This window comes from Neophocaena asiaeorientalis, unplaced genomic scaffold (genome assembly GCF_003031525.2).
Source record: "Neophocaena asiaeorientalis asiaeorientalis breed wild unplaced genomic scaffold, Neophocaena_asiaeorientalis_V1.1 scaffold445, whole genome shotgun sequence".
Classification (NCBI taxonomy): domain Eukaryota; kingdom Metazoa; phylum Chordata; class Mammalia; order Artiodactyla; family Phocoenidae; genus Neophocaena; species Neophocaena asiaeorientalis.
In genome coordinates, this window is record NW_020172783.1 from 1,073,227 (window position 1) to 1,097,538 (window position 24,312).

The window sequence follows — 24,312 nt, forward strand, 5'->3', positions numbered from 1 at the left end:
AAAAACAAACAACCCAATCTAGAAATGGGCAGAAAATCTAAATAGACATTTCTCCAAAGAAGATATACAGATAGTCAACAAACACATGAAAGAATGCTCAGTATCACTAATCATTAGAGAATTGAAAATCAAAACTACAATGAGGTATCACCTCACACCAGTCAGAATGGCAACAAATCTACAAACAGTAAATGCTGGAGAGAGTGTGGAGAAAAGGGAACCCTCTTGCACTGTTGGTGGGAATGTAAATTGATACAGTCCCTTGTTGTTGCCGTAGGGGGTCAATCAGTATGAAACTTATTTGGGTTGGCTTGCTTCCAGCTCTTCTTTTGACTCTCCCCTGCTGAGTACCCACTGATATTTAGTGAACTTACAAATGCCAAACACTGTGCAACTGTGACCACATGTCATTGGCACAACAAACCCAGTAGGAAACAGAAGGGTAAACTGAGGCTCAAAAAGTCAGCAAATGTCAATGGGCCAATTTTATCCTACTAGAAAATTACTACAGTTAGTCATTCCCAAAAGTTGGACTCTGGACCAGTGTCGCTGAAAGTCAGTTTTGATTAGCATAGCAAAATGAACAAATAAGAGCAATGTAGTAAAAAGACATCATTAAGCTAGAGCTAAATTATTCATCTAATTTGTTATTATGAGATTATGTCCTTCCTACTTTTATCAATTTAAATGCCCTTTTATTAAAAAATAATATTTGAGCGTGGTCAATTTTTGTAATGTTTAATGTGTTTATTCAACAAAATTGGAAGTTGGCAAGTCTATGTCCACCTCCAATAATCTTCTGAAATGATACTGGTCCCATAGCCATAGCGTACAATGTGCAGGTGGTACAATGTAAAATACCAGGAGATGCCTTTTCATCAGTATGTGAGTTGGGTAGAGCCCAAACAATATCAGGCAACCCTGCTGTGAAAACTAAAGTCTGGGAATCACTGACTCTCAGAGCATTCCCTTCCCACTTATACCAGAATGTTAGCAAAACAAATAGAAAAAATGGAAATCTGACTATATTCTAGATAAATGTAAGTGCTTTTCAGTTCTGTTAAGGCTTTTAAATCTAAAACACACCCAGGAGTTAACACATACAACAAATATTTATAAATATCATAAATCTATGGACCACCTATATATGCCAGGTATCCTACAAACTGTCAGAAACATACGCATGAATACCATCTTTATCCTCAAGGTTCTCACAGTCTAGTGGATAACCTACTTAATAGAAATATATACTTTATACACTTAATATAACCTCACTGATTTTCAAATTAGCCTTGTGAGGCAAGTATTATTCCCATTTTTTCAGATGAAGAAAATCTCAGATAAATGACAATATGATCTCCAAGCAAACAAGGGATAAAACAGGAATTCACATTAAGCTCTTCTGGTGACCTCTCCAGTGTGAGTGTGTGTGTGATAGGGAGAGAGGCCGTGAGAAGTACTTGGATTATATGCCTAATATAATACCAGATACTGTTAGTACAAATCTACTGGCTTACACTGCTGTTGATGATTTCATGGGTGAAAAAAATTACACAAATCCTCTGCTGCTGGTACAGTTCTAATTAATTACAGGTGCTTATTACTCTTCTGGATCTCAGCTCTCAGCCTCTAGACATATCCCCATTTTAATAACCCGGAGAATATTACAGTGAGAAATGCTACTGTCTGACTCCCTCCACCCCTCTCCCCACCCAAAATGATCTCTCTTCAGCACATCCCTGAGGATGGTGCCCAGGTAAGGGAGCTTACTACAGTAGTGTCCAACATAGGGTCTTAGAAGGAGTTGTAGTAAAACAGAAATAGTTGTTATTCTTGAGAACTTCATCAACTGGCAGAAGAAGGAAAAGCAATTGCAAACCTGAGGTCAGATTTCCTTATTCTTCTATCAAACTATCTAAATGTCAACATTTTAATGCTGAAAAGAAAATTGAAAGAAAAACCATTTAGGAGAGTGTTGTTCAGTTAGATTTCATTTCCAGAACTATATTCCTATCAAGAAACAATCGGTTTTCTATAATAGAGCCATGTGCAAGCTAAGAGACTTCAGAAGGCAGAAAATGATCATGAGAGCTGAAATGATTGCTTCTCTGAGTGAAATGAGTGGCCTTTGATCTTTTCTCTTGTTCTAAGGCCATCATGGGTGCGATCGGCCTCAAGATCTATGAATCCATACATAGTATGTTTTGTTGTCATCGCAGTTGTGGCAATCCTGGCAGTGACCACAGGTTTACTTGTCTACTTTTTAGCTTTGGGTAAGTACCAGAAGATTGGATATACCACTCTTCAGATGAATTAACTAGATATACTTTCAGATTAAAAGTTGGGCATTCTCACTTTTATTGCCACTTCTATTTCTTAATACAACATAATTATATATTTATTCATATACCCCTGAATATATGTTCATGTCTATATTTTCTCTAATTCAGTAGTTTTTCTCTTCTTTTTCTTTTGGGCTTTTTTAGTATACTAAACAACATTAAACCCAGACAAGAATTATTCTAGCCAAAGGAAAAAACTCAATATTTTTCTGATGCTAGAGTTCACTTGTTTTGTTCTTTCATTAATACCATGATTTCCTTCTTCATTTAAAATTTGCAAAGGACCTTAAGTTTCAACATCTAAAAGTTGGATGTATCTAAATATTTGTTAATTCACGACCTGTCTCCCGAAAATAATCTTAGGAGCAGAACAATTATGATAGGAGATGAATTTGAAGTTAAGAAGTGGAAAGAGGTTAAAAACAAACTTTAAAAAGGATTCTGTTCCTTTTTTTCCTCTTAGTTTCTTTAATTTTTCATTACATCATAAAAGTAGGAAACAAAGAAATAATATAAAGAATGCATATACCCTGCTCATTCACAAACAACTTAATATCTCAGTGAATATTCTTTCAGATGTTTTAATGTAGATAAAATGTATCAAATTTCACTAGATAATATATGTTATAATCTGTTTCCTTTACCTGAAAAAACACTTTGAGTTTGTTTTTTTTTTTAATTTTGCTATAGTCCTGTTAAATTATTTAAAGCATTGGGGCAGGGTGGGGCAGAGTGTGAAGGCATATGGGTATGTATGAGTGTGGAGACTGAGCAAAAACAAATTTATTTATTCCAGTAACTAGGAATAATCTGTTCAATCAATCTAATTATAAAGTTGTGGCTAAATTTTGCTTTTGACTACATTTTGCTATCAAATCACCTAGAGACAAATATGTCCAAGGTGAATTACGGAAGAGTGAAAAACAAACATCAAGTTTCAGATTAAACTAATGAATTTTCGCTCTTAACAGCACTGTAGTGTCACACTTAAACACAAAGGGTGAAGCCTTAAATAAGTCCTCTTCAAAGTGTATACCAGTGACCACTTATGGCCCTAGAAAGACTTGTCCTTCTGCCACAAAGGACCACACAACCCTATCCCCATGATCTCAAATGCTTTCCCTGATTGAGGTATTTCTCTGCATAAATTATGTATGTGAATGATCAAATGGAAGCATGGAATTTTTTCCTGGGACAGGTTAGGTTATGTCCATGTTCATAATGTTTCTAAGGTAAGGACAAGTATGTTTTAGGAATTTTTATTTCCTTCACATAGCTTAATATATCCAATGGAAGACCCTTTGTGATGGAAATAGTTCACATTGAACAACCAGATTAGCTTTCTTGTCAGAAATTATTTTCTAGCTTAATCCAGAGAAACAATAAGTCACTAATCCCTCTAAAAAGAATAGTATTTGAAATAATTTTTAAAACTATTCAGAATTACTTTATTCCTTAATTATAAATGAATAATAGTGTATTATAGACATTAATATTTCCTGAATGAATAAATCTGTAATCACAAATCTCCCTATAGTAAGAATGAAAATTATGATACTACTGAACAATTTAATTTCTCAAATAATGCTGCTCTGATTTTCATGTATTTTTAACACTTCCAGCATTGCCAATCTTTTTAAAAACAAAGAAAAATAATTTTATTATAGTTACATTATATTAAGTTTAGAGTTTTCTTTCAAGGGAATCAAATATTTTTTAATTGTATAACATAGCCTCCCATAATCCTGTATAAAATACAGATTAAAGTACTTAGTAATGTGAGATTGATCCTGCCTTTTCTTTGTTTTACAGGGCCAAAAGATTACTTTTACCGTAGCAGCTTTCAAATCCTAAATGTTCAATATACTGATGAGCTAAGTTCACCAAATACACAGAAATATAGGTCTTTGAGTGAAAAAATTGAGTCTGAGGTAAGTTAATATTTGCATTTCCTCTTTATTATAACATAAAACAATTATGATAATAAACCTAATATTTTGTGATATATTTGCAACTCCTAGATGCTCTGCATATTCTCCTCCCCGAATGGTGAAAGATGTGTTTCATTGTGCTTTTTCCAAGTCAATTTGCTTGTACACTTCTTATTCATATTTTCTTACATCATGAGTGAAAAGTTTTAGGTCATGAGTAAACATATTTTTTATGATTATGACTTCAAAGATTGGAAGTCTATTGTTTATGCAATTTGAGCATTTTTCCTACCCTCAAGATTGTCTTTTTAAATCCTTTTCATTTTGCCTTCTTTCCTTTTTTCTTATCCAACTAAACATACAGGTAGTAGGTGTTAAAATACATATTAACATAGTTTGGAGAATGTCATACTTTGGTTCAATGATCGACATAGAAAATATACAAAGAAAGCCTGGGCTCTCACTTGAAAAGGCCCCCAGGCTGCTTACCAGGAAACCTCACAAGCAGACCCTTACTTAGCACTGGTTTATCATCACAGATCAGGGTTTGGCCTTCAGCCCTGCAGTCAGAGCTGAACAATCTCAGGGTTGCTCACTTACCCTTAACGTTTTCTAAGATTCCTAAGGTTATAAATTAATCCAATGGTTCTAAAACTTTAGCAAAATCACCTGGAAGGCTTATTAAAAATAGAGTTCTAGGCCCCAGTGTCAGAGTTTCTGATTCAGTATTTAGAATTTGCATTTCTAACAAGTTCCCAGGTGATGCTGATGCTATGGTCCAGGGACCACACTTTGGGAACCACTGAGTTAATCTATAATGAGAATTATCATGGCTGGGGGACTGAATCATCTACTTGTCTAACACCCTTTGCCCCTAGGGGCAAACTACACTAGGAGCCAAGTATTGAGAAAAGTGCTTGGTGAGCATTAAATTAGAGCAAGGGAAGTTAGTATATAATTTAAATGTTTAATCAGAATAAGCAGCTGAATCAGAATAATCTGGGAACAGAATCTAGGCCAGGAGGCAGTGGTAGGGTTAATATTGGGGAACATCAGTTTATTATGTCAGAAGTGGGAGCCTCCTGTTCCTTCAATAAACTTTTATTAAACATCAATCCTGTCTAATGCTGTGGACATACAAAAAGTGGAGTAGATATTGGATCTGCCCTCATGGAGGTTAGTCTAACATGGGAGATTAAACAAGCTTACAAATATTTATAATATAAGGTATGCAGTGAGTATGTGACATGAGAGCAACGCAGATGTAAGTTTGTGGTAAGAGGATAAATGATATCCAATTATGGAGATCAGAGACAGCGTCTTATAAAAGATGACTCTTTTCAGGTTAGCTTTAGAATGAGTAGGGCACACCACAGCTAAAATATGAGCCAAGGCATAGAGAGGAGAATGTGCTTAGCTAAAATGTTTGGGTTTTATCTTGTAGAGAGAAAGTCTTGAGCTAGAGGCAGAATGATGCAAACAGGATCTGACAGATTCATGTTCCGAATATAAAAATTATACTATAAAGAGAAGAGCCTGCACACAGTAACGCTAGTTAGAAGCTCATTACCGTGGTCCAGCAGAAAGCCAAGGGGTTGAAACTTGAATTAGGGCATATTCCAGAAGATGTGGAAATGCACATAAAACTTCCATTTTAGGCTTACCAAAGCAATCCACCTCCCCAACTTCCTACTTTCTCTTCCCAACCTGCTCTTAAAAAATCAATAGGAATATTTAGTTATATCATTTGCATCATGAGAGCCCATTGTTTAGACTTCAAACCAAGAGACATTCCTTTTTTTTTTTTAGTATTTAAAGAATATCCTTAAATTTATTCACATTTATTTAAAAATGCCAGTTTTTAAACACTTTGGTACTTTGTCATTAGTAATGAATTACTTCACGACTGACTGCCCACACAGTTTAGATGTTGAAAGGTGCTGATTTATGCAATAATCGGTGCTTGGGTTAGTAATACTACTCTGAGGCTGGACCCCACAAATACACACACAAATACAAACTACACAGACAAATACAAAGAGCCTGTGAGTACCTCTGTCTCAGGCAGAGGGCAACATGCAAATCTGAACAGATTTTCTTGTTTAACACTGCAAGAGACATTCTTAAATTTCTTGACGAAGACACTAGAAACAAACATCTCAGGAGGCCAGTCTGAGGACAGTTATTCATAATGAAGTCCTCACATCCACACAAAGACATCATGTAATGTTTCAGCTATTTACCCAGTCTAATAAAAGGGAGCAAACTGTAATTATGTATATTGAGAATCCCAGCTTCATTATAGGGAATTAGAACCCAACTATTTGTCATTAAAGCAAGATGCCAGAGACATCCTCAGCCCTAAAGAGGTCACTCAGTTCCTGCCAGACAGATCAGATATGTCAGGTCAGCACATCCTTCATAGAGCATATGTAAAATTGCAAAAGACTGATATGGAGAGAAACGGCATAAGGCATAAAGCACAACGTACATATTCAGCAATGTGAAAAACATAAACTAAGTTTCTTTTCAAAAGTACTACCAGCACATTTGGAAGATATTCAGTAAGTCTTTAAAACCCAATCCCAATGACAAAAAAATTATACAATCTAATTTGTTATTCATGAATTACTCTCAAAAGTGGTCTATAAAGTAAATTGTAATGTATAAAGTGTTATCAAAATGAAAATAATTTTAATATTGTCTTTTGTTGTAAAGATAATAAAAAAGTAGAAAAGTCAAGGCATTCAAGAAATATAGAGAAAGAAATATGCACAAAATCTCAATACTCATATATCCATTTTTAATATTTTGATGTTCCAAGTACTTTTCATGAAAACTGCATAATCATCCATGCACAAACACATATAATTTTCTGTCAATGGAATAAGACTATACATGCTTGTTTACTACCACTTTTTTCTCAAAAAATATCATAGAGGTATTTAAATATCAATGAAGAAATACTCCATTTTAAATAACTAAATAGTATTATAGTGCATAAAGGTACAATATTTTATTTAACCAGTCCTCTGTTGACAGATGTTCAAATTGTTTCCAGTTTTTCACTATTATATCCAATATTCTGATGACCAGTCTTGTTGATACATCCTTGCACACCTGAGTGATTATATTCTTGGGACATATTCCCAGAAGTAGAATTATCAGAATATAGGGTTTATGCTTTTATTTCTCTCTAGAGATTTTTAAATTTCTTCTTCAATTTTAATAAAGATTTTATTTTAGAAGGATTTTAGACTTATAGAAAAGTTGCAAAGATAATATAGAGTTCTCATATACATCACACCCAGTTTCCTCTATGATTAACGTTTTATATTACAATAGTGTATTTATTGCAATTAATGATCCAATATTAATACATTGTTATTAACCAAATTCTGTATTTTATTCAGATTTCCTTCGTTTTTACTTAATGTTCTTTTCCATTTCCTGATCCCATCCAGGATAGCAAATTACAGAGTTGTCATGTCTCCTTAAGCTCTTGTAGACTATGACAGTTCCCCAGACTTTCCTTGTTTTTGATAACCTTGACAGTTTTGAGGAATACTAGTCAGGTATTTTGTAGAAATGTCCCACAATTGGAGGCCTTCTGATGTTTTTTCTTACAGTTAGACTGGGGTTTGGGGTTTTAAGGAGAAAGACTATAGAGGAAAAGGGTCATTTTCATTACATCATATGAAATGGGGTACATAATATCAACATGACTTACCACTGTTGACCTTGGTCACCTGGCTGAAGTAGTGTTGGCCAGATTTCTACACTGTAAAGTTACTCCCTCCCTTTTCCATATTATACTCTTTGGAAGAAAAACACTATGTACAGGCCACACATAAGAAGTGGAGGAGTAACGAGTTATGCTTTGAATATTTAAAGAATATTTGAAATTCTTCTGTTTGTCTAGTTTCTCCATGTACTAATTCAACCATTTGTTTATATCAATATAGTGATCTATGCATTTTTAACATTTATTTTAATTTCTAGATTGCACTCCAGAAGTGCCCCAGTTTACATTCTTACCACCAGTATATAAGTATGCATAGGTATGCTTATTTCCCCTACAGCATTAACACTATGCATTGTAAACCTTATTAACTGTTGCTAATTCAATAGGTAAGAAGTGATATCTCACTATTATTTTGGTTTGCATTTCTTTGATTACTAGTAAGATTTAATCTGTCTCCCTATAGTAATAGGTCATTTTTATAATTTCATTTGTGAATTGCCTGGTCATGACCTTGCCCGTTTTCTTACTGGAGCCTTTGTGTTTTTATATAAATCTAGGGAAAAAAATTCTTTCCTTGTTAAAATATTAAAATTTGCCTGTCATTCATTTGCATATATTTCTCTAACGAGATTTGACTTTCAACCTTGTTTATAATCTAGGGGTTTTTTTTTACTACCATATAGATTTAATTTTTTAGGTAGCCAAAATTATCAATTTTATCTTTGATTCACCTGTAATTTATTTTGTAATAAGATAGAGATCCAGCTTTTTCCCCTAAAAGAGCTAGGTGGTGGTACCAAAACAGTATATTAAACAGTGCAATGGATTTATTTGTTGTGCCATCTTTATCATACACTAAATTCCTCCTTTTCTTTTTTCTGTACTCCCCTCTCTTTCACTGACTAGTCTTCGCCTGTACCAGTACCCAGCTATTTACTGTGGCTTTATTTATTTATTTTTTTTTTAACATCTTTATTGGGGTATAATTGCTTTACAATGGTGTATTAGTTTCTGCTTTATAACAAAGTGAATCAGCTATACATATACATATGCTCCCATGTGTCTTCCCTCTTGCGTCTCCCTCCCTCCCACTCTCCCCTACTGTGGCTTTATAATTAAACATCTGGCAGAGAAAGATTCCCCTTGAAATTCGTCTGATGTATCATTTCTACAGTTAATCTCATTTATTCATACTTCTGTAGAAACACTTTGGATAATACTCTAATGTAGTACTTTATAGTTCATAAAGCACTTTTACATATATCATCTAACCTTCAACTCACAATGGGCATGTAATTTTTATAGATGGGTAAGTGAATACTGTGAGAGATTAAGAAACATGACAAAGGCCATTCAACTGGAAAGTGATAGAACAAAAATTCAAACCAAGGTCTCCTGATTTCAAGTTCAAGAATCATACCACTTACCAGTGGTAACATGAGTACCATCATTATCCTTGTTCCATAGTCAGCAGTGTTAATTAATACTTAATGAGCAGTGGAATAATCCCAGAATTTCTATTATATTAAGCAATTCACTTTTCTGGTTCACAGTTTATTCATTAGTAAAATAAAATCATTGAACTAGATGATTTTTATAGTACATTCTACCTCAAAAAGTCTATGATTATGTGATTTTCACACAAGAGATCCATGCCACCGAATCACCTGTTTTTCTCATCGTGCCTCTCTGGCCACTCCTTCTCCTCTGTATCTTTTATAGATTCACCCTCCTCTACACTAACATTAAATGTTGAAATTCCCCAACTCTTTGACCTATGCGCTCCTCTCCTCTCACATTATTTTCTATCTCTAAATGATCTCATCCATGACCATTACTTCTACCAACACTTATATACTAATGACTCATGCTGTCGTCAGCCCAGACTTTTCTTCTGTACTTCAGACCTTTTCCCCCAACTGCCAGCTTAATATCTCTACTTGGCTGTTGTAGAAACATCTCAAATATATTATGTCCCTAAATCAAACTCATGATCCCTCCACGCCATACTAGCCTTCTTCCCATAATCCTAACCCCATTGATGATAATACCATTTATTCAGTTTTCCAAACCAGAAACCTAGAATTCATCCTTGACATACTGCTCTATGTCATTCCAAATATCCAATCTATTACCAACCCCTGTAGGTTTTATCCCCTGTATTTCCTTCAGATTCATTCATTACTCTCCATATCTGCTACCACCATAACCATCCAAGCCATGACCTCTACACTGAAGTGCCAAAATAGCACCATAACTAATTTACGTTATTTTGTACCTAAAATTGCTTATCCACATGCAACCAGAGAGATTGTTCTCAAATTGCAAATCTGATTTTATTATCCTCTGATTTAAAACACTTCAGTGACTTCCCATTATGATGATAAAGACCAAATGCTTCACACACTAACAAGACTTTCATGGTCTGGCCTTTCTATATAACTCTAGCCTCCTTGCTTTCTAGGCTACAACTGTCCTGGCCTTTGACTCCTTAAACACAATCTGTTTGTTCCTACCTCAGGACTTTGTATGTGCCATTCACTCCACCTGTGAGGCTTTTCCTTTCTCTTCAACCAGCTAACTCTGATTCTTCCTGAAGATCTCAGTTTCATAAGCATTCCTCTGAGAAGCCTCTCTAATCTCACTGACTGGATCAAATCCCTCTACTATATTGCTGCACTTATCACAGTTATAATTCTGCTTAAATGTGGATGATAATATGATTAGTGTGTATCTCCCCCATTAGATGTAAGCTCCATGATGGCAAGGACTGTCTATTTTCTCCACCAGTGTAACCCACTGCTTGAAAGAGGGAGCGTGAAGCATAAGAGGTGCTCAAAAACTGTTGAATGAATGAAAAAATGAATAAGGTGATTTCGAAATAATGAGAGCATCTGTTTGCAAATATGTGTATCAAAACTATGAGTGCATTCTGATTGAATGGGCCTCTCCAAATAAAACAAGGGACTTCAATCAGGATTCATACCTGGGATCAACTGAACCACTGAAACTCCCCTTTGGCATCAGGGGTGGTATTGCAACAGATATTGCAACAGATTCTGCAAACAACAATTGCCACATTTTTTCCAAAATATACCTAATGACTGTACCATGAAAAAAAAACTAGGGCACAGGAAGAGAAAGACAGCAGTATCAATTTACAATTAATCTTATCACATCCCTTATACCATCAGGGCTTTTAGTACAGCCATTTAATAAGCACTGATTGCTGCCTAACACCTAAAAGAGAATTTGGTACATAGTTGGCATTCAAATATTTGTTGAATGAATGAATAAATGATACGTTCTATCTGTTGGTTCCTGTGCTAAGTGCTAGGGACACAAAATAAAGATGTCATTGCAGTCAGGATGAAGCCCACAATGGTCTCCAAGATGGAGTTGTCATACCAGGGAGGGATTCACAATAATTTTATTGGAGTCATGGAAGAAAATACTCAAATGTCACTCTACATGTGTTTTTCTCTTTTACGAAAAAATTTTTAAACAAGAAGAAAAAGAAAATAGGGAGAGAAGGAGTGAAGGAACAAATGAACAAACTTAGCTTTGTTACTATTTAACAAATGGATTGACACTGGCACCTTTGTTTGGTTTTATGTCAAGTAGTTCCACACAATGTGTGTGAAAATATCTTGAGGGATAGGGTGGACAGTAACACAACAGAACTGACTGGGCATCAGCACACTTTTACCGGCTCTCAGTAGATTTAAATGATACACAGTTTCCACTAGATTTTAAAATTATATTATCTAGCTCTAAAAGTAAACTAAACCTCCCCAAAAATTAATATGAGGACTGAGAAGAATCCTGCAAAACATAAATAAATTTAAAAACCTGCAATTTGAAGATAACCCTCATATGAAGTAATGAATATGCGATATACAATAATGAATAAGTAAATGAATAGTTAGGTAACATAAGAACTGGCTACAGCCATACTGCCAGGTTAAGCAATGCTTCTTAGAAGATGTTTAAACACACACACACACACACCCTGTCCCTTCACGGTATAAGTGTGAGAAATTAACTGCTTTTTATTTTTTTTTATTTTTTTTTTGCGGTACGTGGGCCTCTCACTGTTGTGGCCTCTCCCGTTTCGGAGCGCAGGCTCCGGACACGCAGGCTCAGTGGCCACGGCTCATGGGCCCAGCCGCTCCGCGGCATGTGAGATCTTCCCAGACCGGGGCACGAACCCATATCCCCTGCATCGGCAGGCAGACTCTCAACCACTGCACCACCCAGGAAGCCCTTAACTGCTTTTTAAATAAATAAGAGAAAACTCGGGAAATACATGTTTAACAATGTGTCCAGCATTAGGTGATTGAGTTCAGTTGCTTTGTTTTACTGAAAATTAAGGGCTTAGACATGCACACATAAAAATTTGGGAGACAAAAATTACCTACCATGTTTGGTTGATTTTGAACACATTTCTTAAAATATGTATATAAATATAATTAAACTCCTTTGATTTGATTTGAAAGGGTAGCCAATTGAAATCAGGAAAGATGGAAAGTCACTTGCTGAACTTCAACAAAACCCTTGCATGATTGGTGGGAATGACAACTTAGTGTCATGATTTGTTAAGTTCTGCCAATGAACTTCATGCATCTGGAGCCACATAATTGTGTGGAAACTTCTTCAGTGCTTCAGACCAAGTATTTAGATTAAAGTTAGAATCATACCTTTGGGTCATTTGATCACAGTGTTTCAAATTTTATAAATTCTGGGCTTCCCTGTGGTGCGGTGGTTGAGAGTCCACCTGCCAATGCAGGGGACATGGGTTCGTGCCCCAGTCCGGGAGGATCCCACATGCTGCGCAGCGGCTGGGCCCGTGAGCCATGGCCACTGAGCCTGCGTGTCCGGAGCCTGTGCTCCGCAATGGGAGAGGCCACAACAGTGAGAGGCCCACGTACCGCAAAAAATATATATATACATATTTGAAGAGTACTGTAGTAATAGATAGATTATATTGCCATATATTTTATCTTTTTCTTGAAAACTGAGTTTCCAGATCTTCTGATTAAACAGAAAAGAAAGTTTGTAACTGAAGGGTGACTGAAATCACAAAAACAACATTATTACTATTACTCAGCTCATGAATATTATGCACAAAACTGTACCTATTGAGAAATGTTATGAGGTAGGTATGTGAGAGATGCTTCCACCTCATCAGTTGTTCATGTAATTTCATCATTAAATACAAGACAAAACAAAAAATATACCTACCAAGTAAGAAGGTACTGAAAATAAGAAGGTGATTTACTTTCATGGGGTAGCTAATAAGATCTTTTCTCCCTCAAGATGAAAAATATGTGACAATTATAGACATTCTATGTGTAATGTCTTACCCTTCGTATGACCTCACCTATTAACCGGTTTAATGATGGTTACTTTGTTAGAATTTACCTAAATAATCTATATCTCACTTCAATTCTTATCAATTATGAATATTATTGAGGTTTGAGGATTCTAGGCTATTCTAGAATTCAAAGATAGTATTGTCAAGAGACCTTCAAGATGGCAGAGGAGTAAGACATGAAGATCACCTTCCTCCTCACAAATGCATCAAAAATACGTGTTCATGTGGAACAACTCCTACAGCACACCTACTGAACGCTGGCAGAAGACCTCAGACCTTCCAAAAGGCAAGAAACTCCCCATGTACCTGGGTAGGGCAAAAGAAGAAAGAAAAAACAGAGAGAAAAGAATAGGGATGGAACCTGCACCTCTGGTAGGGAACTGTGAAGGAGGAAATGTTTCCACACACTAGGAAGCCCCTTCACTGGTGGAAAAGGGGGGAAGCTTCGGAGCTACAGAGAAGAGTACAGCAACAGGGATGCACAGGGAAAAGCGGACAGATTCCCGCACAGACGATTGGTGTCAACCAGCACTCACCAGTCTGAGAGGATTGTCTGCTCACCCACCGGGGTGGGTGAGAGCTGAGAGCTGAGGCTCAAGCTTCGGAGTTCAGATCCCAGGGAGAGGACAGGAGTTGGGTGCGTGAACATAGCTTGAAGGGGGCAAGTGTGACACAACTAACTGGGAGGGAGCCCAGGAAAAAGTCTGGAACTGCCTAAGACTCAACAGACCATTGCTTTGGGGCGCACGAGGAGAGGAGATTCACAACACTGCCTAAACGAGCTTCAGAGACAGGCACGAGCTACGGCTATCAGCGCGGACCCCAGAGACGGGCATGAGATGCTAAGGCTGCTGCTGCAGCTACCAAGAAGCCTGTGTGCAAGCACAGGTCACTATCCACACCCCCCTTCTGGGGAGCCTGTGCAGCCAGCCACTGCCAGGGTCCCATAATCCAGGGACAACTTCCCTGGGAGAACACACAGCAGGCCTCAGGCTGTTACAACGTCATGTGGGCCTCTGCAGCCGCAGGCCCCCCCTGCATTCCGTACCCCTTCCTCCCCCCAGCCTGAGTGAGGCAGAGCCCTCTAATCAGCCACTCTTTAACCCACTCCTATCTGGGCGAAGAAGAGATGCCAGAGGGTAACCTACATGCAGAGGCAGGGCCAAATCCAAACCTGAACCCCAGGAGCTGTGCGAACAAAGAGAAAGGGAAATTTCTCTGTGCAGCCCCAGGAGCAGTGGATTAAATCTCCACAATCAACTCAACATACCCTGCATCTGTGGAACACTGGAATAGAAAACAAATCATCCCAAAATTGAGGCGGTGGATTTTGGGAGCACCTGTGGACTTGGAGTTTGCTGCATGAGACTGACTATTTTGATTTTTATCTTTATCTTAGTATAGTTTCCAGCCCTTGTTATCATTGGTGGATTTTTTTTTATTGGTTTGGTTGCTCTCTTCTTTATTTTTAAATTATTTTAATAATTTTTATTTTAATAACGTTATTATTTTATTTTATTTATTTTTTCTTTCTTTCTTTTTTTTCTCCCTTATCTTCTGAGCCCCATGGCTGACACAGTCTTGGTGCTTCAGCTGGGTGTCAGGCATGAGCCTCTGAGGTGGGAGAGCCGAGCTCAGTACACTGGACCACCAGAGACCTCCCGGCCCCATATAATATCAACCGGTGAGAGTTCTCCCAGATATCTCTGCCTCAAAGCTAACGACCACCAAGATCCAGTGCTGGACACCCCATGCCAAACAACTAGCAAGACAGGAACACAACTCCACCCATTAGCAGACAGGCTACCTAAAATCATAATAAGTTCACAGATAACCAAAAACACACCACCGGACGAGGACCTGACCACCAGAAAACAAGATCCAGCCTCATCCACCAGAACACAGGCACCAGTCCCCTCCACTAGGAAGCCTACAAAACCAACTAAACCAACATTACCCACTGCGGGCAGACACCAAAAATAACAGGGACTACGAACATGCAGGGTGCGCAAAGGAGACCACAAACACAGTAAGTTAAGTAAGATGGGAAGACAGAGAAATATGCAGCAGATGAAGGAGCAAAGTAAAAACCGACCTAAACAAATGAATGAAGAGGAAATGAAAAAGAATTCAGAATAATGATAGTAAAGATGATCCAAAATCTTGGAAATAGAATGGAGAAAATAAAAGAAATGTTTAACAAGGACCTAGAAGAACTAAAGAGCAAACAAACAATGATGAACAACACAAAAAATGAAATTAAAAATTCTCTGGAAGGAATCAATAGTAGAATAACTGAGGCAGAATAATGGATAAGTGACCCAGAAGATAAAATAGTGGAAATAATTACGGCAGAGAAGAATAAAGTAAAAAGAGTGAAAAGAATCGAGGATAGTCTCAGAGACCTCTGGGACAACATCAAATGCACCAACATTCGAATTATAAGGGTCCCAAAAAGAAGAAGAGAAAAAGAAAGGGACTGAGAAAATATCTTAAGAAATTAGAGTTGAAAACTTCCCTAATACAGGAAAGGAAATAGTCAAGTCCAGAGTGCAGAGAGTCCCATACAGGATAAATCCAAGGAGAAACACACCGAGACACATATTAATCAAACTATCAAACATTAAATACAAAAAAAAAAATATTAAAAGCAGCAAGGGAAAAGCAACAAATACCATACAAGGGAATCCCCATAAGGTTAACAGCTGATCTTTCAGCAGAAACTCTGCAAGACAGAAAGGAATGGCAGGACATATTTAAAGCAATGAAAGGGAAGAACCTACAACCAAGATTACCCTCCCCAGCAAGGATCTCATTCAGTTTTGACGGACAAATTAAAACCTTTACAGAGAAGCAAAAGCTAAGAGAATTCAGCACAACCAAGCCAGCTTTACAACAAATGCTGAAGGAACTTCTCTGGGCAGGAAACATAAGAGAAGGAAAAGACCTACAATAACAAACCCAAAACAATTAAGAAAATGGTAATAGGAACATACATATCGATAATTACCTTAAATGTAAATGGATTAAATGCTCCAACCAAAAGACATAGACTGGCTGAATGGATACAAAAACAAGACCCATATATATGCTGTCTACAAGACAGGCACTTCAGACCTAGGGATACATACAAACTGAAAGTGAGGGGATGGAAAAAGATATTCCATGCAAATGGAAATCTAAAAAAAAGCTGGAGCAGCAATTCTCACATTAGATAAAATAGACTTTAAAATAAAGACTATTACAAGAGACAAAGAAGGACACTACATAATGATCAAGGGATCAATCCAAGAAGAAGATATAACAATTGTAAATATTTATGCACCCAACATAGGAGCACCTCAATACATAAGGCAAATGCTAACAGCCATAAAAGGGGAAAATGTAACACAATCATAGTAGGGGACTTTAACACCCCACATTCACGAACAGACATATCATCCAAAATGAAAATAAATAAGGAAACACAAGCTTTAAATGATACATTAAGCAAGATGGACTTAATTGACATTTAGAGGACATTCCATCCAAAAACAACAGAATACACAGTCTTCTCAAGTGCTCATGGAACATTCTCCAGGATAGATCATATCTTGGGTCACAAATCAAGCCTTGGTAAATTTAAGAAAATTGAAATCGTATCAAGTATCTTTTCCGACCACAACGCTATGAGACTAGATATCAATTACAGGAAAAAATCTGTAAAAAATACAAACACATGGAGGCTAAACAATACACTACTAAATAACCAATAGATCACTAAAGAAATCAAACAGGAAATCAGAAAATACCTAGAAACAAATGACAATGAAAACACAATGGCCCAAAACCTATGGGATGCAGCAAAAGCAGTTCTAAGAGGGACGTTTATAACAATACAATCCTACCTCGAGAAACAAGAAAAATCTCAAAAAAAACCAACCTAAACTTACACCTAAAGCAAGTAGAGAAAGAAGAACAAAATAACCCCAAAGTTAGCAGAAGGGAAGAAATCATAAACATCAGATCAGAAATAAATGAAAAAGAAATGAAGGAAACGATAGCAAAGATCAATAAAACAAAAAGCTGGTTCTTTGAGAAGATAAAGGAAATTGGTAAACCATTAGCCGGACTCATCAAGAAAAAAAGAGAGAAGACTCAAATCAATAGAATTAGAAATGAAAAAGGAGAAGTAACAACTGACACTGCAGAACTACAAAGGATCATGAGAGATTACTACAAGCAACTATATGCCAATAAAATGGACAACCTGGAAGAAATGGACAAATTCTTAGAAAAGGACAACCATCCAAGACTGAACTAGGAAGAAATAGAAAATATAAACAAACCAATCACAAGCACTGAATTTGAAACTGTATTAAAAATCTTCCAGCAAACAAAAGCCCAGGAATGGATGGCTTCACAGGTGAATTTTATCAAACATGTAAAGAAGAGCTAACACCTAACCTTCTCAAACTCTTCCAAAATACAGCAGAAGGAGGAACACTACCAAACTCATTCTACGACGCCACCATCACCCTGATACCAAAACCAGACAAGGATTTCACAGAAAAATAAAACTCCAGGCTAGTATCTCTGATGAACATAGATGCAAAAATCCTCCACAAAATACTAGCATACAGAATCCAACAGCACATTAAAAGGGTCATACACCATGATCAAGTGTATCAAGGTCATACACCATGATCATACACCTGGGATCAAGAATCCCAGGAATGCAAGGATTCTTCAATATACACAAATCAATCAATGTGATATGCCACATGAACAAATTAAAGGATATAAACCATATAATCTCAATGGATACAGAAAAACCTTTCGACAAAATTCAACACCTATTTATGATAAAAGCTCCCCAGAAAATAGGCATAGAGGGAAACTCTATGCACATGCACATATGGTCACCTTATCTTTGAGAAAAGAGGCAAGAATATACAATGGAGAAAAGACAGTCTCTTAAATGAGTGGTGCTTGGAAAACTGGACAGCTACATGTAAAATAATAAAATTAGAACACTTCCTAACAGCATACCCAAAAATAAACTCAAAACGGATTAAAGACCTAAATGCAAAGCCAGACTCTACTAAACTCTTTGAGGAAAACATAGCCAGAACACTCTTTGACATAAATCACAGCAAGGTCCTTTTTGACCCACCTCCTAGAGAAATGGAAATAAAAACAAAAATAAACAAATAAGACCTAGTGAAACTTAAAAGCTTTTGCACAGCAAAGGAACCCATAAAGAAGATGAAAAGACAACCCTCAGAATGGGAGAAAATATTTGCAAATGAAGCAGATGAGAAAGGAGTAATATCCAAAATATACAAGCAGCTCATGCATCTCAATATGAAAAAAACAAGCCAATCCAAAACTGGGCAGAAGACCTAAACAGATATTTCTCCAAAGAAGATATATAGATTGCCAACAAACACATGAAAAGATGCTCAACATCATTAATCATTAGAGAAATGCAAATCAAAACTACAATGGGGGGGTTTCCATGGTGGCGCAGTGGTTGAGAGTCCGCCTGCCGATGCAGGGGACACGGGTTTGTGCCCCGGTCCGGGAAGATCCCACATGCCGTGGAGCAACTAGGCCGGTGAGCCACGACTACTGAGCCTGCGCGTCTGGAGCCTGTGCTCCACAACAAGAGAGGCCGCGATAGTGAGAGGCCCGCACACCGTGTTGATGAGTGACCCCCACTTGCCACAACTAGAGAAAGCCCTTGCACAGAAACAAAGACCCAACACAGCAAAAATAACTAAATTAGTAAACTCCTACCCCCAACATCTTCTTAAAAAAAAAAAAAAACTACATTGAGGTATCACCTCACACCAGTCAGAATGGCCATCATCGAAAACTCTACACACAATAAATGCTGGAGAAGATGTGGAGAAAAGGGAACCCTCTTGCACTGTTGGTGGGAATGTAAATTGATACAGTCACTATGGAGAACAGTATGGAGGTTCCTTAAAAAGCTAAAAATAGAGCTACCTTATGACCCAGCAATCCCACTACTGGGCATATACTCTGAGAGAGCCATAATTCAAAAAGAGTCATGGACCACAATGTTCATTGCAGCACTACTTACAATAGCCAGGACACGGAAGCAACCTAAGTGTCCATCAACAGATGAATGGATAAAGAAGATGTGGCACATATATACAGTAGAATATTACTCAGCCGTAAAAAGAAATGAAATTGAGTTATCTGTAGTGAGGTGGATGGACCCAGAGTCTGTTACACAGAGTGAAGTAAGTCAGAAAGAGAAAAACAATTACCATATGCTAACACATGTACATGGAATCTAAAAAAAAAAAAAAAAATGGTTCAGAAGAACCTAGGGGCAGGACAGGAATAAAGACGCAGATGTAGAGAATGGACTTGAGGACACGGGGAGGGGAAGGGTAAGCTTGGACGAAGTGAGAGAGTGGCATGGACATATATACACTACCAAATGTAAAACAGGTAGCTAGTGGGAAGCAGCTGCATAACACAGGGAGATCAGCTCCGTGTTTGTGACCACCTAGAGGGGTGAGATAAGGAGGGTGGGATGGAGACGCAAGAGGGAGGAGATATGGGGATATATGTATATGTATAGCTGATTCACAGAAGAAACTAACACAGCACTGTAAAGCAATTATACTCCAATAAAGACATTAAAATAACCCCACAAAGACAGTATTGTCACCCTCATTCAGGAGGGAAATATAAAATAGTTCTTTTTTCTTTGTTTACTTGATTTTTTGTCCATTGTAATAAAAGTGTCAATCATACAGGTTACAAAATCAAAGAAGTAGGAAAGCAAACTCATCCAACCCATTAAAGAAGAATCAATAATAAGTTTGAAGGGAGTGAAAAAGCCCAAAGGTTACATGTAAAGCTCACTGAAAGTAGATGCATAGCCTCTGGGAGTTGCAGTAGCCAACTATGTACAGAACAATTTTTTAAACACACTTTGGACTGTTTTCCTTTTACAGATGAAGAAACTGAGAGGAAGAAAGTTTAAAAGATTCGTTCAAGTTCTCATAGCAAGCTAACTTTTCCCTGTCCCCTATCTACTATACTTTCCACTCTCCCATTGGCTTCCTCTTCAGGCATCTGCTCACTGATTTTCTACCAAATATTTGATAAGTTCTAATTAACGAGACTACAAAATTTTCACCCACTCTATGAAATATGGATTCTTATCCATAGGTCTCTCCTTTTATCCTTGTATATGGATATCAACCAATTAATCAACTTGCTTTATGTTGCTTATTACCTTAGTCCTCACTAAATTACACCAATATTTTCCACATAACAAAAATGTCATAATTAAATTATATTTTTAACATTTTGGTCCAGTGTAGCCCATGCTGATGCAATACCAAATCATGAATTAAAATATAATTACAAGAAACATCTAAATTTTAGCAATTCCTTCAGTTTTAGGTCAGTTCCTTTTACTTCTGCTAAAGTCAAGTAATATTAAAGATAAATCAGTTTATTAAACTCTCTCCTACAATATACCACATTAATAAACACATTAAAACCTATCCTTCTACATAGTTAACTAAAATACTCACCAAATGATTGCATTCTATAATTCTAGATCATAGAATTTTGAGTGACTTTTTGCTTTCTTCTTAACACTTACTAGTACTTCTTGAATTTTTTCAAAAGGAAATTATTTTGAAAAACTAACAGCCTCAAAACTCTTAAAAATGTTTAAGACCTCTAGAAAGAAAAAAAGTTACTTTGTCTCACAACTGGTTGGTATGATATCAGCCTAAAGAATGGATACTGAAAAAATAAATGCAGTGTAACAGAGATTGCATAAACTTAACAGTCTCAAGAAGAATTGGCTTCAAATCCTGGCTTAATGTAATATTCAACATGCTACTTAATTTCCCCATCTTCACCTTTTCATGTTCACCCCCACCTTGGTCCAACCTCACAGTAGAAGCCAACAGAATCCACTCGCCATTATGAAAGCTCAGTACATCTCACCCTGCATCTTGGCAGAACTGTTCCAGTCACAGAATCACTCACTACTAGTTTACTGTGAAGCTAAACCTTATACCTCAAGAGGACCATCCTTGCTGGCATTGAGCAATGATTCAGGGGGAAAGTTAGTTAGGTCAGGAAATACCAACTGATGCTAAAAATTAACTTATGTTGCTTAGGCATTAATCAGAAACAATAAGGAAAAGATTGCCCTTTACTTCTTTTCCTCTTTCTCATCAAGCTCTCCATTGCTGCTCATTTTAATCTGGTTTTACCCATTTCAGAACAGTTGTTGCAGGATCACACACTGTAAATTTTATCAGTGGACTCACCTAGCATTGGGTTGGCTCATGCGCCCACCTCTTTGGGAACAGCCACCAAATCACGTAACGTGGGCTCTCATTGAGCAAAACATCTGCTATGTTTAGAATGGCTTCTAGCGAAGATGCATCCTGTCCATTACCATCTTTGTGTAATAGATGAAGAAACAGGCACTGCATCAGAAGGTTATTAACCTGCCTAAATCACTCCCATGTGTTCTGAGATGGAACTGAACTAAACTGAACTCTATTCCTCATTAACATAGTCAACTCCCCATTAACAACCATGTTGCGAGGTTGGGCAGAAAGAGGAAACAGAGAAAGAACGGTAATTACAGACAAGTTGTTTTTTCCTTTCTTTCTACAGATTACTCAAACATTCAAAAAGTCAAATTTAAGAAAACAGTTCATCAGAGCTCATGTTGTCAGACTGAGGTGAGTGGAACTACAACAAAAAATATCTATAAGCATAGATACAACTTGGTGCATTTGATTTTGTTCACAGCATAGATAATGAATGAGACATTCACAAAATGTGTTGCAATATTATGAAAATAGTATCATGGAAAGTTTAAAAACCAATGCCAAAAAACAAAACATGTCACATACGATCTACTTACTAATCTAAATAACCATATTACTTCAGTTCTTGGTGGAAAAAGGAGGAAAGGGTAGAGAGAGAGTTGGGTGAAGGTACAGCCACAGGGTTATTCTATTATATAACTCCAGGGGATACTATTCACAATGCAGTCTATGTAGCAAACAATGCCTTGTGGAGATGTGCAATGTTGTGGTCCTGGGCACGATTGGAACAATAAACCAACACCAAAAATGGCTTTTTGGGTTTTGTCTGCCTGGAATGCTATAATATAAAGGATGCTGTGGCCAAATACAGATGTGTCTGCTATGAATTAATAATAGGTGAAGTAGGGCTTCCCTGGTGGCGCAGTGGTTGAGAGTCCACCTGCCGATGCAGGGGACGTGGGTTCATGCCCCGGTCCGGGAAGATCCCACATGCCGCGGAGCGGCTGGGCCCGTGAGCCATGGCCGCTGAGCCCGCGCGTCCGCAGCCTGTGCTCCGCAATGGGAGAGACCACGACAGTGAGAGGCCCGCATACCGCAAAAAAATAAATAAGTAAATAAATAACAGGCGAAGTAGCAGCACACAAGCTAGTTATTTGCCATTCTTACCTTAGTTGAATATGGACTTATCCTTGTGATGTGATGTGATATTCCTACCAACTAAAAGAGCCACCCTTACTGACCCTACCATAAATATCTCAAATGTCCATATTGCTCAATCCTTCAAATAATATACAAAAGCTCTTCAGAGGGAGAGAAATTATACTATTTCTTTCTCAAATACTAATACCACGAGAAAATTAATTTTTCTTATTCTTGGAAGAGTCACCTAGTTAAGTACCCAGGAGCATAGAGCTCTGGTCAGTTAAGTTTTGCTGAGGAGTTCAAGAAGTAAGAAGAATCCATAGGAAGAGCATTTTCCAAAATGCATTTCAGTCAGTTCAGTGCACATTTACCTTAGTACTTTCTTGAGAAATTCTCTGTACCAGCCACTAGCTTGCAATACTTGTAGGACTGAATCTGCATTTTTTTCTCCTTTTGTTCACTTCCCACTTACTTCTCATTTCACTGCAGTCTGGCTTCTGACCTCACCACAAAATAGTAATTGCTCTTGCCAAGTTCAGCAATGACGTCTGAATCACAAACTCCAAAGAAATTATATCAGTCCTCTTCTTGGACCTCTCAACAGTATTTAACACTGTTGAGTTTTCAATCCTTTTTGAAATAGTACCATCCCTTGATTTCTATGACCCTATACACCCCTGATTTTCCTTTTATCTCTTAAGTTATTCCTTCTCAATTTTCTTTGTTAGTTCTTATTCCTTCTCTTCCTCAAGTGTTGTCAGACTGTGCTGTAAGCCTCTCATCTTCTCAGTTCACACTGAAGCTCCTTTTAGGGGCTTCATTGCCCCATATGCTAATTATTATTAAAGTTGTATCTCTGGGCTAGTCCTCTCTTCTCATCTCGAGATGTGAATATACACAGCCGTCTACTTGACATCATCATATGGCTATCTTGGACAACTCAACTTTAGTAAGTCCAGACCAGAACCTATCATTTCTCCCCCACCAAATATGTTACTCTTCTAGTATTGCCTACCTCTATCAATGGTGTCACCTTCAACCCAGATGCTCAAGAAAGAAATATGAGTTATCTCTAAATTCCTATCTCTCCCTCAACCCACACATCCATCCATCTAACCTTCACAATTCTATTTCTTAATTATGTTTAAGATCCATAACTTCAAACACACTGCCCTCAACCATCTCTCTCCTTGTCTATGAACAGCCTTCTAATGAGTCTCCTTTCCTGCAGTCTTGCTCCACTCCACATTCTACATAGCAACCAGAAAGATTTCTTGAAATGAAACGCTAAACATAGTATTTGCTTAAAGTTCTTCTAACTGCTATTCCTTACCCTTATGATATGTCAAATATCATATATAAACATGTATAATATATGTGCATCAGATATATGTATTCTTGATATATATATGTCTCCTTTTATATATATATATATATATAT

General features: G+C 37.2%; 1 protein-coding gene across 1 annotated transcript in view; it reads left to right on the forward strand.

Annotated features, from left to right (window-relative positions):
• The first annotated feature begins 1,717 nt into the window (after window positions 1–1,717).
• Window positions 1,718–24,312, forward strand: part of LOC112397409 (transmembrane protease serine 11D-like) — a 48,303-nt gene continuing 25,708 nt past the window's right edge. The window contains exons 1-4 of the mRNA XM_024741602.1: window positions 1,718–1,756; window positions 2,123–2,273; window positions 4,155–4,273; window positions 22,072–22,139. Of these exons, the coding sequence (XP_024597370.1) occupies window positions 1,718–1,756; window positions 2,123–2,273; window positions 4,155–4,273; window positions 22,072–22,139 (377 nt within the window). The remainder of the gene's footprint in view (window positions 1,757–2,122; window positions 2,274–4,154; window positions 4,274–22,071; window positions 22,140–24,312) is intronic.